The following is a 13,291-nucleotide window of genomic DNA, read 5'->3' as shown; positions in this document are numbered from 1 at the left end:
TGTTACCAGCATTTGATTATTGTTGTCCTTTTCAGGGTCAGATAATGTGGAGTACCAGTTTGCGATGAACAACGACACCACAGAGTATCACGTCAAAGAGCTTCTGCCCCACACCGCCTACACTTTCTTTGTGGTGGCTTACTCCCTCATGGGGGCCAGTCGCCCCTCCCTGCCTGTGACAGTGGAGATGCTGGAGGACGGTGAGTAACTTAAACAATATACCAGCCTTGGATGCTTCATAGACTCACAGGGCAAAATCAATAGAATGCCAACATTTTAAATCTTAATTTAGTGTAACTTCATGTAGTTGTTACAAAAGTAGTAATCACTAGAGACTCAAATGAGAATTGTTCCAATCAACACGATCCACTCCTTGAACAATTTAAACACTTATTTGTTGAGTTTAGTTGGAGATATAATGTGTGTGTCTAGATCCATAGGATATACCTTGAATGAGCATCATCTAACAGTTCATTATGTCACTTTGTTTCCCCCTGCAGTGCCCAGTGCCCCTCCTCAGCTGTCTATAGCCAGCACCTCCCCCACTGACATCAGGCTGATTTGGCATCCACTGTCCTCGCAGTACAGTCGAGGAGCTGTGACCCGCTACCGCATTGAGTACAGCACTGTGGATCAGGGTGAGTAACCCCTGCTGGACAACACATTGACCTAAACAGCCAGGGAAAGCACCATTTAGTGAGTATAATTCAGGATATGTACACATTCTGCTTTCTCCATCAACTGTTATTCATTGAAAAAGACAGCCTAGTTAACTTTTGTGTGTTATTATTATAAATATTGCAGCTTTCTCGAATACTTTCTTTGATACTGAGAAATACACCTACTGTAAGATAGGTATATCCCCCTGCAGTGTGCAGTGGAGTCCATGAATACTCTTTACTCAGCATGCTGTTAAGTGGTGATAGTTGAAGCCCTCTCTCGATAAATAATGCATGTAATGCATTACTAATAAATACATTCAATATATCTCAAGAGCTCACACTTAAGATTGCACTTCCTTGGGTCCTAAGCGGTACAACTGTCAGGTGTGAAGTTGATCAGAGGAATAGTTGAGTAGGAAATTGAAGGACATACATATATGCTGAAAAGAACATGATTTCTTGAACGATGTATTGCAAAACGGCACATATTAATGCTTTTTTAAAAAAAAAAAAAAAATAAGAGTCTTGTAGATACATATGTAAGTGTGTATTGTGTGTTCCCGCAGTGGACTCAGTGTTCTCAATGGAAGTGGGGGGGAATGAGACTCAGTTGACTCTGAGAGAGCTGCAGCCCAAACAGGCCTACAGACTGAGGATAGCAGCGGGGACGGTCGTTGGCTTTGGGCTCCCCTCTGAGTGGGCCCAGCACCAAACATTAGCCCACTACAACCACAGCGACCAAAGCATGGGTAAGGAAAGCGCCAGTGTTCATTCCCTAAAAATCCTGTTGTATTTTACTTAGGGATCCCACAGGTGTTTAAGTATAATTGTTGTATGAGATGAGACTTTACATTTTTTATTTCATATGGGGAAAATAACAAACATAAAACTTAACAGCACCGGTGAAACATATCTCATTAATAAATCATTCCACAATTGATTACAATGCAAGACAGCTAAATAATGTTTTTAGATTGCTTTACTTGTACATTTTAGTTTCACATTTCCCCCCGGATAATTTGAACCTAGACTTCAGTGACTACTCCCTCTTAGTTTGGGAACCACTGATCTGAACTTAAATACACCTAAGATATATCTAAAGTGTACGTCTGATGGTCAGTAATATTGTAATCATTTGGAATTCCCAGTCATGCTATTTTGTCTTCCTACTTCAAACGTTTTCAGTGATCTTTGCCCCCACTGAGCTGAAAGTCAAAGTCAGAGAGAACACACTGAATGTGACATGGCATCCGTCGCCCAATCACACTCTGATCTCCGGTTACAAGCTGTCGTGTCGAGAGGTGGAGGCTGACGAGGCAGCCAACGGAGAGAGGACGACACAGACTCACACCATCAGGCTGCGTAAGAAGGCCCGGTATCATCTCCTCACTGGGCTGGGTAAGCTGTGGTTTTTTCACACTAGCCTTTGGACAGCTTCATTCAACTCTGAGCTTTTTCACCGGTGTCCTTGTATCATTTTTAACTCCGCTTTCATAAGCATTCTCACTTTTGAAAAATAAGGACCAAACGTAGACAGATGCCTCGTGAAAATAAATGAATAATTCAGCATCTCATTTAAAGGCATTTGATGGCAGATTCTATCTTAGTATATCAAACCACCACTTGAATAACTGCATTAAGATAAGATCTAGGGCAACTTGTCCACACTTAAAGATCGTGTCTTCCTAGCAGGCGGCTTCACTTCTATAACATGCATAAAGCTGGCTGAATAACATGTTTTTTCTGTTGACATCTTTGTATTCCTCTTTCTTGATGTTGCTGTATGTGTTTGCCAGTCCCTGACCGGCAGTATGAGGTGAGAGTGTGGGCATTCAACAAGCAGATCGATGGAGCGGCTGCTATGTGGAATGGAAGGACAGAAAAAGCCCCCGACAGAAGTAAGATTTATCTTCCTGCATTTGCGCATTCATACATAAATGAATGAATGAATGACTGATAGATACCCTCAATCACTTTTATGGGATAATAAATAATGACAAATTACATCAAGGCAAGTAATGTGTATGTGTGTGTTAAAGCATCGTTGCCGCCCATGCGCCCCCCTCCATTGCCCCCAAGCAGCATCCAAGCCATGGCCAACAGCTCCACCTCCATCTGGCTGCGCTGGGAGAAGCCGCGGTTCAGCAACGTGCGCATCATCAACTACACGGTGCGCTGCAGCCCGGCGGGAACCACCAACGCCTCCCTGGTCTCATATTACACGAGGTGAGGAACTGGAAGGAACAACAGAAACTAATGTTTAAGAGAAAGTAGCTTGGGATAACTCAGCAACGTATCCCCATAGATCATGGTCAACAATTGAACTAATCTAATCTAATTTGAACAGTGTTTGTGTTTGAACAGGTCTTCAGTTATGATACAAATGTAAGATGTGAGGAAACACCAATATTTACCATAATTGTCTTTCTTAAAACACATGGTCATTCTGTCTTTATTTAGAAGTGACTTTTCTTATTTTTTCCAGTTTGACTACAATAACATGCTTCTCTTTTTATTAAATGGACATGAATTCTATTGCCTCTTTCTGGTCTTCCAACCCCCCTAATTCAATTCAGAAACACATTCATGGTGTCAAGTGCATCATTTAATGTAATACGCATTCACACACTCGAACACACCAACAGCTATGCCTTTGGGAGACATGTGGGGTTCAGTAAGTTGCCCAAGGACATTTTCACTGGCGAGATTGGAGGAGCTTCGGAGCAAACCATTCAGGTCACCTACAGTAATAATGTCTTGTTCAGGGTTTGTTTCAATTCCAGCGATGAATAAAATACCACATTTTTCTCGAAAGGGTACTATTAGTTCTCGAGTAGCTCCAATATTAAAGTTATTTTTGACAGTAATCAAAATGGAGCACATAATATTGTCCTTACCCTCTACACTTAAACTGGTACATACTACTCTATGTAAGGACACATACCATATCCTCTTATCAATCTTTGTATGCCATATTTATTCAACAAAATTATTTATCACAACATACATACAAAATACATATAATAACAAACAAGTTGCACAAACTAACAAATTGATACGTTCAGTTATTTTTCTCCATCTAACAAAATCTGAAATGTACACCACACACTCTGAACTCTGTGTGTGCGTGTTGCAGCTCTGCTCAGGAGATACTGCTCGGGGCGCTGAGGCCCTTCACCCGTTATGAGCTGGCGGTGCAGTCTAATGGAGTGGACGTGGTGGGACCCTTCAGCGGCACAGTGGAGGCGTCCACCCTGTCTGACCGTGAGTCTCTGCTGCAATTCACTTGGATTTGGTTTAAGACCCAATCTGAAGATGTTGCTGTGATACTTTGTGGGCTATAAAATATGCTTGTTTATCAGGTTTACACTAACAATACCTACTGTTACTTACTGTATACATGTATATATTTCGTTGCATTTACTATGGAAATAATTAAGAAAACTCAATCAAGTGTGCACTTCAAATCTTTTCTTACTGACGTGATATTGATGAATAAAAACACTCCTGGCTCATACAACCTTTGCAGTGCCCTTGAGCTGTGCCAAAAACGGTGTTAGAGTTGTGTCGTATTGGGAAGATACACTACTATTTGTATATGTGCGGGACGGTTTCTGGAAGAGGATGCAGGGTCAGTGAGTTTTTCTGTTTGTGTTTGATAAAAATATATTACCTCATGTCGCTTATAAATAATTTATTTCATTTCATCCTGTCCTTCAGCTGCACATTTGTGCTTCCAGAATCTTGTTCTGAATAGCTGCACATGCTAACCTTGCTGTGTGCAGATAGCAAGGTGAAGTAGTTTCACTTTTGCTTCCTGTGGATAATCTAATATATACGTGTGCATGCAGGAGGGTGTTCTCACTCATGTGCAGATCACAGTGTTGGTTGGCCAGTTGCCAGTGGACATGGGTATTAGTAGTTGGCATTTGTGGCTGGTAACTGGAAGGAATAAAACAACCAGGTGTAGCAGTGGCTCTCGTGTTGCCAAGTTAGTGTGGAGAGTGTTGAGTGGTCTCCTTTTAATGACATTATTACACTCATGACATTAGTCACCCTTCACGCTCTCCACTGCCATGTATCGTCACCTGAGCCCCAGCCCATTCTCCCTTTGCCTGACCCCTCTCTCCTGTACCCAGGTGGTTGGGACACAAAGACGCAGATGGTTCTCACACAGCATGTCAAATCCTCCACCAAGACAATATACATTCCACAGCTGTGAGGCCTCATCTCTGATCTCTAATTACTGACCCAGTCCTCCACTCTCCTTCAGGGCCCTCCACTCCTCCTGAGGAGCTGCAGCTGAGCGCTCTGGACTCGTCCTCGGTGCTGGCCAGCTGGCGCCCTCCGCTGGAGCCGAACGGTATCATTATCAGCTACAGCATCCTGTTCAGTGGCAACCTCAGCCAGCCGGATCACTTATGGGAAGACCTCTCTCAGGAGGGTGAGTGTTGGCTGGGATGACTCAACAAACTGCACTTTAAACTGTTCATTTGTAAACCTCACATTATCATGTATATTCAGACTAAGTGCAACTTACCACTTTATTTTTATAATCTTGTTTAATATTTATTAGTATTACATGCCTGAGTGACACAGCATGCTTTACGATGGGCTTGCCCTTGACAATCTCTTCCTGTCTGTCTCTCTCTGTCTCTCTCAGGGAGCATTACCAGTGTGGAGGTCCAGGGTTTGTCCAGTGGCACACTTTACTTTTTCAAACTGGGAGCAGCCACTGAAATGGGGTCAGGGCCTTATTCACCTGTAAAGGATGTCAACACCCCCCTTCAGAAATATGGTACGTGGCAAATGGAACATATATAAGTGACAGTAATCGTGTTATTATGGTTGTTGTAGTAGTAGTGGTAGTAGCAGTACATTTTGTTGTTGAATAAGTCATATATTAGTAAAGAGAGGGTACATTCGTGAATAGATATTGGCAACAGAAAGAGGGATTAAGAGGAAGGTTGCAGTCTCTGTGACAGAAGGGTTTAGGGATGCAAAATACGTAAAGTGTATATTCATTTAATTTCAAACCTTTATTTATACAGATAAAATCCCATTGAGATCATTGATCTCTTTTCCAAGGGAGACCTGTTCAAGTAGTTCCACATGAAACATAAAAGCATAAACAGAACAACAAAAGGACATCATCCAGCATCATTTACATAATTATCCACATAAACAGGTACCAATAGCTTCTGATTGACTAGCATCCAACCGAGCTTTAGGACAGAGGAGCTGCGCATCTAAAAGCTGTCTTCCCTAAGACAGTCCTAGCAGTTGGCACATTTAATAAAACCACAGCATTCGATCTCAGGCAGTAGCCACTTACAATTCTCCGTGAGATCAGGGAGCAGATATAAGATGGAAGTTTCCCTAACATGGCTTTGTATATAAAAATGTACCAGTGACTGAGCCTCCGTACAGTTAGTGAAAGCAAACCAGCCCTTGCATACAGGGTACAGTGATGGGTTAATGCTTTACAGTTTGTCACAAATCTCAGTGCGCTGTGATACGCAGCATCTAACTTGACCAGATAATTGGCAGGTGCATTCATATAGACCAGATCCCCATAGTCCAGCACAGGTAAAAAGGTCACAGTGACTAGCCTTTTCCTGGCCTCAAGCGAGAAACAGGACTTGTTTCTGAAAAAGAAACCTAGCCTAACCCTCAGTTTTTTAAGCAGGTTATTGACATGAAGTTTAAAAGAGAGACAATCATCAAGCCAGATACCAAGATATTTGTAACTGGCAACCACTTCAAGTTTTGTTCCTTGCGTAGTTACAATATCTAAAACTGGCTCTGGTGTCTTTTTTGCTTTTGAAAAGAGCATTCCCTTGGTTTTATCCACATTTAAAAGAAGCTTTAATTCAGAGAGCTGAGTCTGACTAATGTTAAAAACAGCCTGTAATTTAACACCAGCCTCCTGAATGGAGGGACCTGCACAGTACATCACAGTATCATCCGCATAAAAATGTAAAGTAGCTTCATCCACATTATCACCTACGCTGTTAATATATATGGAGAATAAAAGTGGTCCTAAAACAGAACCTTGTGGTACACCATTAGAAATGTTTAACCACTCAGAAGACAGTCCATCAAAATGAACACATTGGGACCTTTCAGAGAGGTAGTTTACAAACCAACCCACTGCATGGCTGGATATGCCAATACTGAGTAGCCTCTGCTTCAAGATGCGATGATCAACAGTGTCAAACGCTTTGGAAAGGTTAATAAACAGAGCTGCACAACTCTGCTTATTATCTAAAATACTAGTAATGTCATTTACCACTTTCATTGTGGCAGTGATGGTGCTGTGTTTCTTTCTGAATCCTGACTGATGTTTAGACAGGATGTCATTTGTACATAAAAACTTCTTTACCTGTTCACTCACTAGGCGTTCAAGAACCTTAGCCAGAACTGACAATTTAGAGATTGGCCTATAGTTATTTAAAATAGTTGCCTCCCCTCCTTTCAGTAAAGGCAAGACATAAGCAGACTTCCATACTTTTGGAATTGTATTTGTGCTGAGGGAGAGGTTAAAAAGAGTAGTGAGAGGTGGAGCAATAAAGTCTGCAGCTATCTTTAAAAAGAAAGGTTCTAAGTTGTCCGGGCCAGCCGGTTTCCTAGGATCTAACTTGCATAAGGCTTCATGAACAACATCAACAGTAAAAGAGGTAAAACTGAAAGGGTTTTCCAGACCACGTTGTTCAGAGTCACAGACTGTGGTGTTTACAGAAGCAGAGTTAGTGACAGAATCAAATAGAGAACCACAGGACACAAAATGCTCATTAAAGCAATTTAGCATAGTGGCCCTGTCCGATATAGAGCCAGATGCTGTGGTAAGGCACGGAGGTAGCTCATTACGGATCTCACCGGTTGATATCGATTTTATTGCTTTCCAACATTTCCTAGGATTATTTAGGTTTTCTGTGGTAACTGACAAATAGTACTATATGCGATATTAGTGCACCGGCATAAATAAACAAAAAATAAATGTGAGTTTCCTTCAATGAGGGGGCCAGCAAGTTTAGTTTAGTTAACTTAAAGCCCTTCAGCAGCTTTAAAAACGCCAGACTAATGTTGAAATCGGCTATGTAGCTTCAGTTGAACGCTTCAACCTACACTACATGCCATGTTGATTTTACAATGCTGTATGGAAAAGGGTTGTAAAGGGACGGACTTATCGGTACTTACATGCACTTTCTTGCATGCGTAGCCGACCCAGCGAACAAAAACAAAGAAGAGAAGCTGGCGTTCTTTTCAGCAGGACATCATTCATCCAGTTTGTCTCTTAGATTTTTAAGATCGGCATTCAAGCAACTTTAATACCACCTTGTTTTACAATACAACACTTGACACTGTATATTCTATCTGTGTCTGTATTCCCCAAAAATGTAAATCAAGTTTTTAAAATTGTACCACCTTCTGGAAATGTCAAATCATGTCAAATTCAGATAGATGATGTTTTGAGTAACATAATGCAGTGCAATATATTATATGGTAAAAATAAAATAAGTTTTCTGTAATTGTTCTATTTCCAATGCGTGTTCAATTGCTTCTTAGTTTATTAGGAGGGAAATAGTACACGCTTGTTGCTCCATAAGCTTAACTGTCACATTGATTCTCCTACACACAGCCTCTCCTGTTAAAGTGGGTCATTTGTCTCTGCCAGCAGTGAAAGTTTAGCTCGGCTTTAACTCTGTTATTTTGCTTTTATTTCTTATCTGGTACATTTTTGAGGAGAATATGAAGTGTGGATGACAAAGGGACGACCTCATCAGCGACACCCAGGGGAGACCTTTGAATTACTGTTCACTGAGCCCGGATAAAAACCACTTTCTTCTCTTTCATATCACTTTTTGTTTAAGCACGCGATCTCATTACACGCTTTCTAATTCCATCAGTCAGCATTTTAGCTTAACTTGTAATCATTAAATGCCCTTTTTGTCTTCAAACAGAGGGAGTTGTTGAAATTGTCAAACAAAATTGTAAACTCAATTAAATCGGTAAACATTTAAGCTTGAATATACAAGCATTAGTTACCTACAGTATATACACAACTAAGAACAATATTGTTGTGTACACGCTGTCCACAAGCTTGTTTTTCTCACACATACATGCCTTTGTTTTCTTTTCGTTGCCAGCCATGGAATTAATTTGTTTAAAGTGCTTTGTCATTGTATTGCCATTTTAAAATTAATAATACAGAGTAACAGGTTTATTTTGTTCACATAGGCAGCAGTGTTGCTAGTATGCAGTGTGAATGGGAGTGAGGTGGCTGGTGGGTGGGCGAGAGCTCCAGCCATCTGTTTCCTCTCCTCTCTGTGTCCACACTGCCAAAGAAACCCAGCATAAATGAATATCAATGAAGGCCTGTTGTCCCTAGTTGAATGTTGCCTCATATCTCTCCACTACTGTAACTTCATCTTATATTAAGGAATCAATATGCAGCGCCTCTTCACAGCAGGCCTGAGCCAAACTCTATTTCAAACTAGAGATGCTATAATAACTCTTAGTATTTTCCTAATATGAAGTTTTAGATATGAGCCAAAATAGCTACTGGCAACAGATCACATGTGAGAACCAATATGGCTTATATTTCTGGGACCAGCAACATGTCTGCCAACTGAGTGTGTGTTGCCATGATCCTTGTTTACTTTAATTCTTACCTGCTTTGTCCTTCTATCTCCTATTGTTTGATATTTGAACAGAGCTGGACATCCATGCAGTGACAGGCATCATAGTCGGTGTGTGTCTGGGTCTGATATGCATCCTCCTCTGCATGTGTTTCAGCTTTCGTAATGGCAAGTCCAGGTAATGTAACTCTACAGTGTCAGTCTGTGTACCGTACCGATGCAGTATACGTGTTGTATTTCAAACAAAAAGCCAGTCATAATTGCCCATGCACCTGTCTTAACCCGCAGTCCTCTATAATGTCTAACTGCTATACCATCCCTCTCATCTCTGATCCAAATAGAGAGGTGTCTGGGGGCCTGGACTCCACAGCTGTGACCCTTCAGTACAGGCGAGGAGGATGCCCCCTTCCCACCAGCGTGCCAGAGTGCAGCGATAGCCACGAGCTGGAGACCCTGATGCCCTCAGGCAGCCAAGAGTCTGGTCAGCCGCTAGAAGAGGCCCCCGAGGAGCAGAGCCTGATGGCAAGTGCTAATCCAGGGGAGGGGGAGGATAACCCTGCACCTGAACCCAAGGTCAAAACCTGCTGGGGGAAGCTTTCCTCCACATTGGCCTTGTACACGCTTTTATTCTTTTTTTAAACTGTTGGTAGACGGTTAAAGTTCTAATTTCGGTGCATTTTCTGTCTTGCAGACTGCGTGGAATGGCTCTGTGAGTCATGACTGGGCCAACAGGATCACGAGATACAGAGACACCATAACAGAAGACTCTCCATCGCTCATAAATGGAGCTCTCAGCATGGTGATTACTGATAATAGCACAGTCAATGAGCAGTAGTTAATGAAATGACTTTTAGCAAGCAAGCAACAAGCCACCTCAGCTGTAGCATCTATGGATCAAATGGCATTTCTTATTAACGTTTTCCTGAAGACCACAACCCTCAGTTCCAGCTTCTATGCTTTTCAAGTATTCGGTTCCTGCATGGCACGTTCAATGCAGTTTATCATGATAGGGATCGGGTCAGATTTACCATTTAAAGTATGTTTTTTGTCACAGAATGTTCTCGATTTCAGAAAGAAGTAAACAAAAGTAGGGTTATCGTTTATTTCTGACTGCTGAAAACAAAAAAACGGTTTATAAACAAAAATACCAACTCTTTCAAGGTTTCTTAAATATGCAATGTATGGATAACTGTAACCACGTCGTAGATAAAATGTCAGAAAACATAATGCTACCTCAGTTAACAAAGCTATGGTTTCATCCACCAATCCAAGGAGGACAGATGTATTACTATACCATAAGAGATTATAGAAGTAGAGTAGAGTAGATAAAAAACACTATCGTTAGTGAAAGGGGAAATATATACAGCATTTACGTACAACATGTAACAATAATTGGGCTATTGCTGAAAGGGGGAGGGGTTTAGCGAGCAGTCTATTTGGCTCATTGCTTTTATCCATCAGAAATGTGTACAAAGGAAGAGCTATAATTGACCGTTCACTTTATATTAACTTCCCCAAACAACATTGAATCCTTGAGTAACCTGGGTATATCAACTTGTATACAATCCTAACTATCACTGATATTGTTTTGTTGCAGGACTTAGAAGACCGTCTGTGTTCATCCATGTGCAGTAACCAGGTGGAGGCAGAAGTCATTGTTCATTCAGAGCTCTCAGACCCAGAGGAGGAGGGCAGCGAATGGGAGAGGGATTCAAACACCAGCAGAGGAACCTCATTATCAGAGGACAGCTATTCCCCTGTGAGTCAGCCGAGCCCACTGGGAGAGGGGGACACACTCGAAAAACTATCACTCGCCCAGAGCCCCTCGAGTCTTCCCTTGATAAAGTTGGTGGCTAATCACAATGGGGAGCTACAAGGCATGGGGGACCAGCCGAGCGCAGACATAGAGCCACAGCAGGAAGTGAGGCTGACCAATGGCTTCCACTCCCCAAAGACGGTGCGTTCTGTGCTGAGGTCAGAACACCTGGAGAACGGGGACTCAAGACACTGCCACCCGGCTCCAGGAAAGGTCATCTCTACCGGGCTGTCCCCTGCCCCCTTTGTCAGCGCCGGCCTTGTCCACTCTACCTCAGTAGCACACAGTTATCTGTGCCCGTAGCATCTGCATGTAGGGCATCGGCCCTTACACACACATACAGACAGCAGACACATTTTCTTTCTTTTACGTACCCAGGAAGAATCCCTAAGGATTATTTGTATGCATCTCATTATTGGATTCCTTTCTCTTCCGTGCAAAGATTGTATAGGTACTTTGAATCCATTGTTTGTGTATATACAGCATACAGTATATTTTAGTGGTAGAGTACTGTATATGGGTATGCATTGTCTAGCATTGCAACCATATTTTCCTGTCTTTAGGAAAGAAAGATGTAACTTAACCAAGCAGAAGGAAGTGGACTGAAGGAGGCTATTCCCACTGTGTCGCACGTAGCTTTGTTCCACTAAGGAATGAGAAAGCCTGCAACGTTCTGTGAGAGAGAGGGGCAGGCGATCAACGTGGGTGGGAGGATGTGCAACGCAGGCTCGATAAGTCTCCTGGGCTCCGTCGTGTGGATGCTTTACCGTGGCACCGAGGGAACAGCCTCAAAGAATATCCAGCCTCCTGCTGTCTCAGGATCCACACACACACACACACACACACACACACACACACACACACACACACACACACACACACACACACACACACACATAGAAAGTTAAATTACAGCTGTTTCCATGGTATTACAGATAAGCTTAAACAGTCACTCATACACACACTTTTCCTGACTGGAGTGTGGGGGTCTCAGGTGCCTAATTGTTGTAGGTGCGTTTATAACCTCTGTATATTTCTATAGATGCTTCTATTCCGTACACAACAACTGTCATTGTGAAGAACAAAAAGACAATACAAATGTACAAAGATGGAGTATACACATTTGCTACACATGAAGTATTCTTTTCCATAATGCCATATATTCACGTGGTGTAACTTTGTAAACCAGGGACACTCAGTTGAAAAGTAAAAAGTATTTTTGTTGTATTTGGTGGATATCTCATTATGGAAGAATTGACATGTTCACATTGGTACTGGTTTTATTATGTTGGTACGAGGAGAACTAGTAAAACGTTTTAAACAATCCATCTGATTTGGTTCCCTATTAGGACTCAGTATAATCATTTCCTCATGTGAAACACTTGCCAATGTTTTTAAATCAACTTAATTCTAGAGGTATATCTGATAGCAGTTTTGTGAAAACATTTCCAAAATGCTATTCTCTGCTTCAGTACCATAATTTAATTTTTTTACATTTATTTCTGCATTTATCAGAAAATATAAATAAATGTGCCAAAAAATTTTTACATTAACCCCTAAAAGTTCAACGTTTTCCATCAGATTGCTTTGACTCAGTCAGCATTGTTTTCAGCAGTGGAAACGATGAACTAGTGCATCCCTACTCTTACCAACAACACTACCTCATTACTTTTCAGGACTGCTTCCAGTGTGATTCTATCAGTTGTATGTAACTAGCACCTTTTTAAGATATTGTTCTGATATCACAGCCTTTGGTGTTTGCAGAAATAATCGTCCGACTGTATGCTCTTATTTCATGACAAAGGAATTGTCGCGTTAGTGCATTGTAGCGTCCTCTGAAAGATTGGGTCACTCAGTCTTATGTTAACGATAAACCCCTACAGACAACATAATCCCTGTGTCTATGATATGAAGCCCCTTCAACAAGGTCCAGCCAATGCATTCAGCTGTAGTCTAGGACAGTATAAACTGCTGCAATTGGACATTGTAGTCACCTGTTTGCCAGCTAAAGAAATTCACCAACGATAGTCCTGAAAGTACTGACTACATCAACAAGCTTCTTGCTCTACTTATTTAGCAAGGAAGAACAAAATGTCCTTTTAACTCTGCTCTGTATTTTTATTTTACTATTTTACTTTAAAATGACAGCAGCTTTATAATTATTTGCCCAA

The 13,291-nt window shown here is 41.6% G+C and overlaps 1 protein-coding gene across 2 annotated transcripts in view; it reads left to right on the top strand.

Moving 5' to 3' along the window:
* Positions 1-11,985, top strand: part of igdcc4 (immunoglobulin superfamily, DCC subclass, member 4) — a 56,317-nt gene extending 44,332 nt beyond the window's left edge. The window contains exons 8-20 of one of the 2 annotated variants that reach the window (XM_071207200.1): positions 36-200; positions 501-638; positions 1,229-1,411; positions 1,848-2,060; positions 2,459-2,560; positions 2,702-2,888; positions 3,799-3,926; positions 4,936-5,106; positions 5,326-5,460; positions 9,380-9,482; positions 9,646-9,826; positions 9,996-10,103; positions 10,902-11,985. In XM_071207200.1, coding sequence (XP_071063301.1) covers positions 36-200; positions 501-638; positions 1,229-1,411; positions 1,848-2,060; positions 2,459-2,560; positions 2,702-2,888; positions 3,799-3,926; positions 4,936-5,106; positions 5,326-5,460; positions 9,380-9,482; positions 9,646-9,826; positions 9,996-10,103; positions 10,902-11,423 — 2,336 coding nt within the window. In that variant the 3' untranslated portion in view covers positions 11,424-11,985. Of the gene's footprint in view, positions 1-35; positions 201-500; positions 639-1,228; positions 1,412-1,847; positions 2,061-2,458; positions 2,561-2,701; positions 2,889-3,798; positions 3,927-4,935; positions 5,107-5,325; positions 5,461-9,379; positions 9,483-9,645; positions 9,878-9,995; positions 10,104-10,901 lie in introns of both variants that reach the window. The other variant, XM_034079336.1, reaches the window with a different exon arrangement.
* Positions 11,986-13,291: the final 1,306 nt, after the last annotated feature.

Source organism: Pseudochaenichthys georgianus, chromosome 3 (genome assembly GCF_902827115.2).
Source record: "Pseudochaenichthys georgianus chromosome 3, fPseGeo1.2, whole genome shotgun sequence".
Lineage (NCBI taxonomy): Eukaryota > Metazoa > Chordata > Actinopteri > Perciformes > Channichthyidae > Pseudochaenichthys > Pseudochaenichthys georgianus.
Note: the sequence above shows the minus strand (reverse complement) of the source record. Positions and strands in the feature narration are given on the sequence as shown.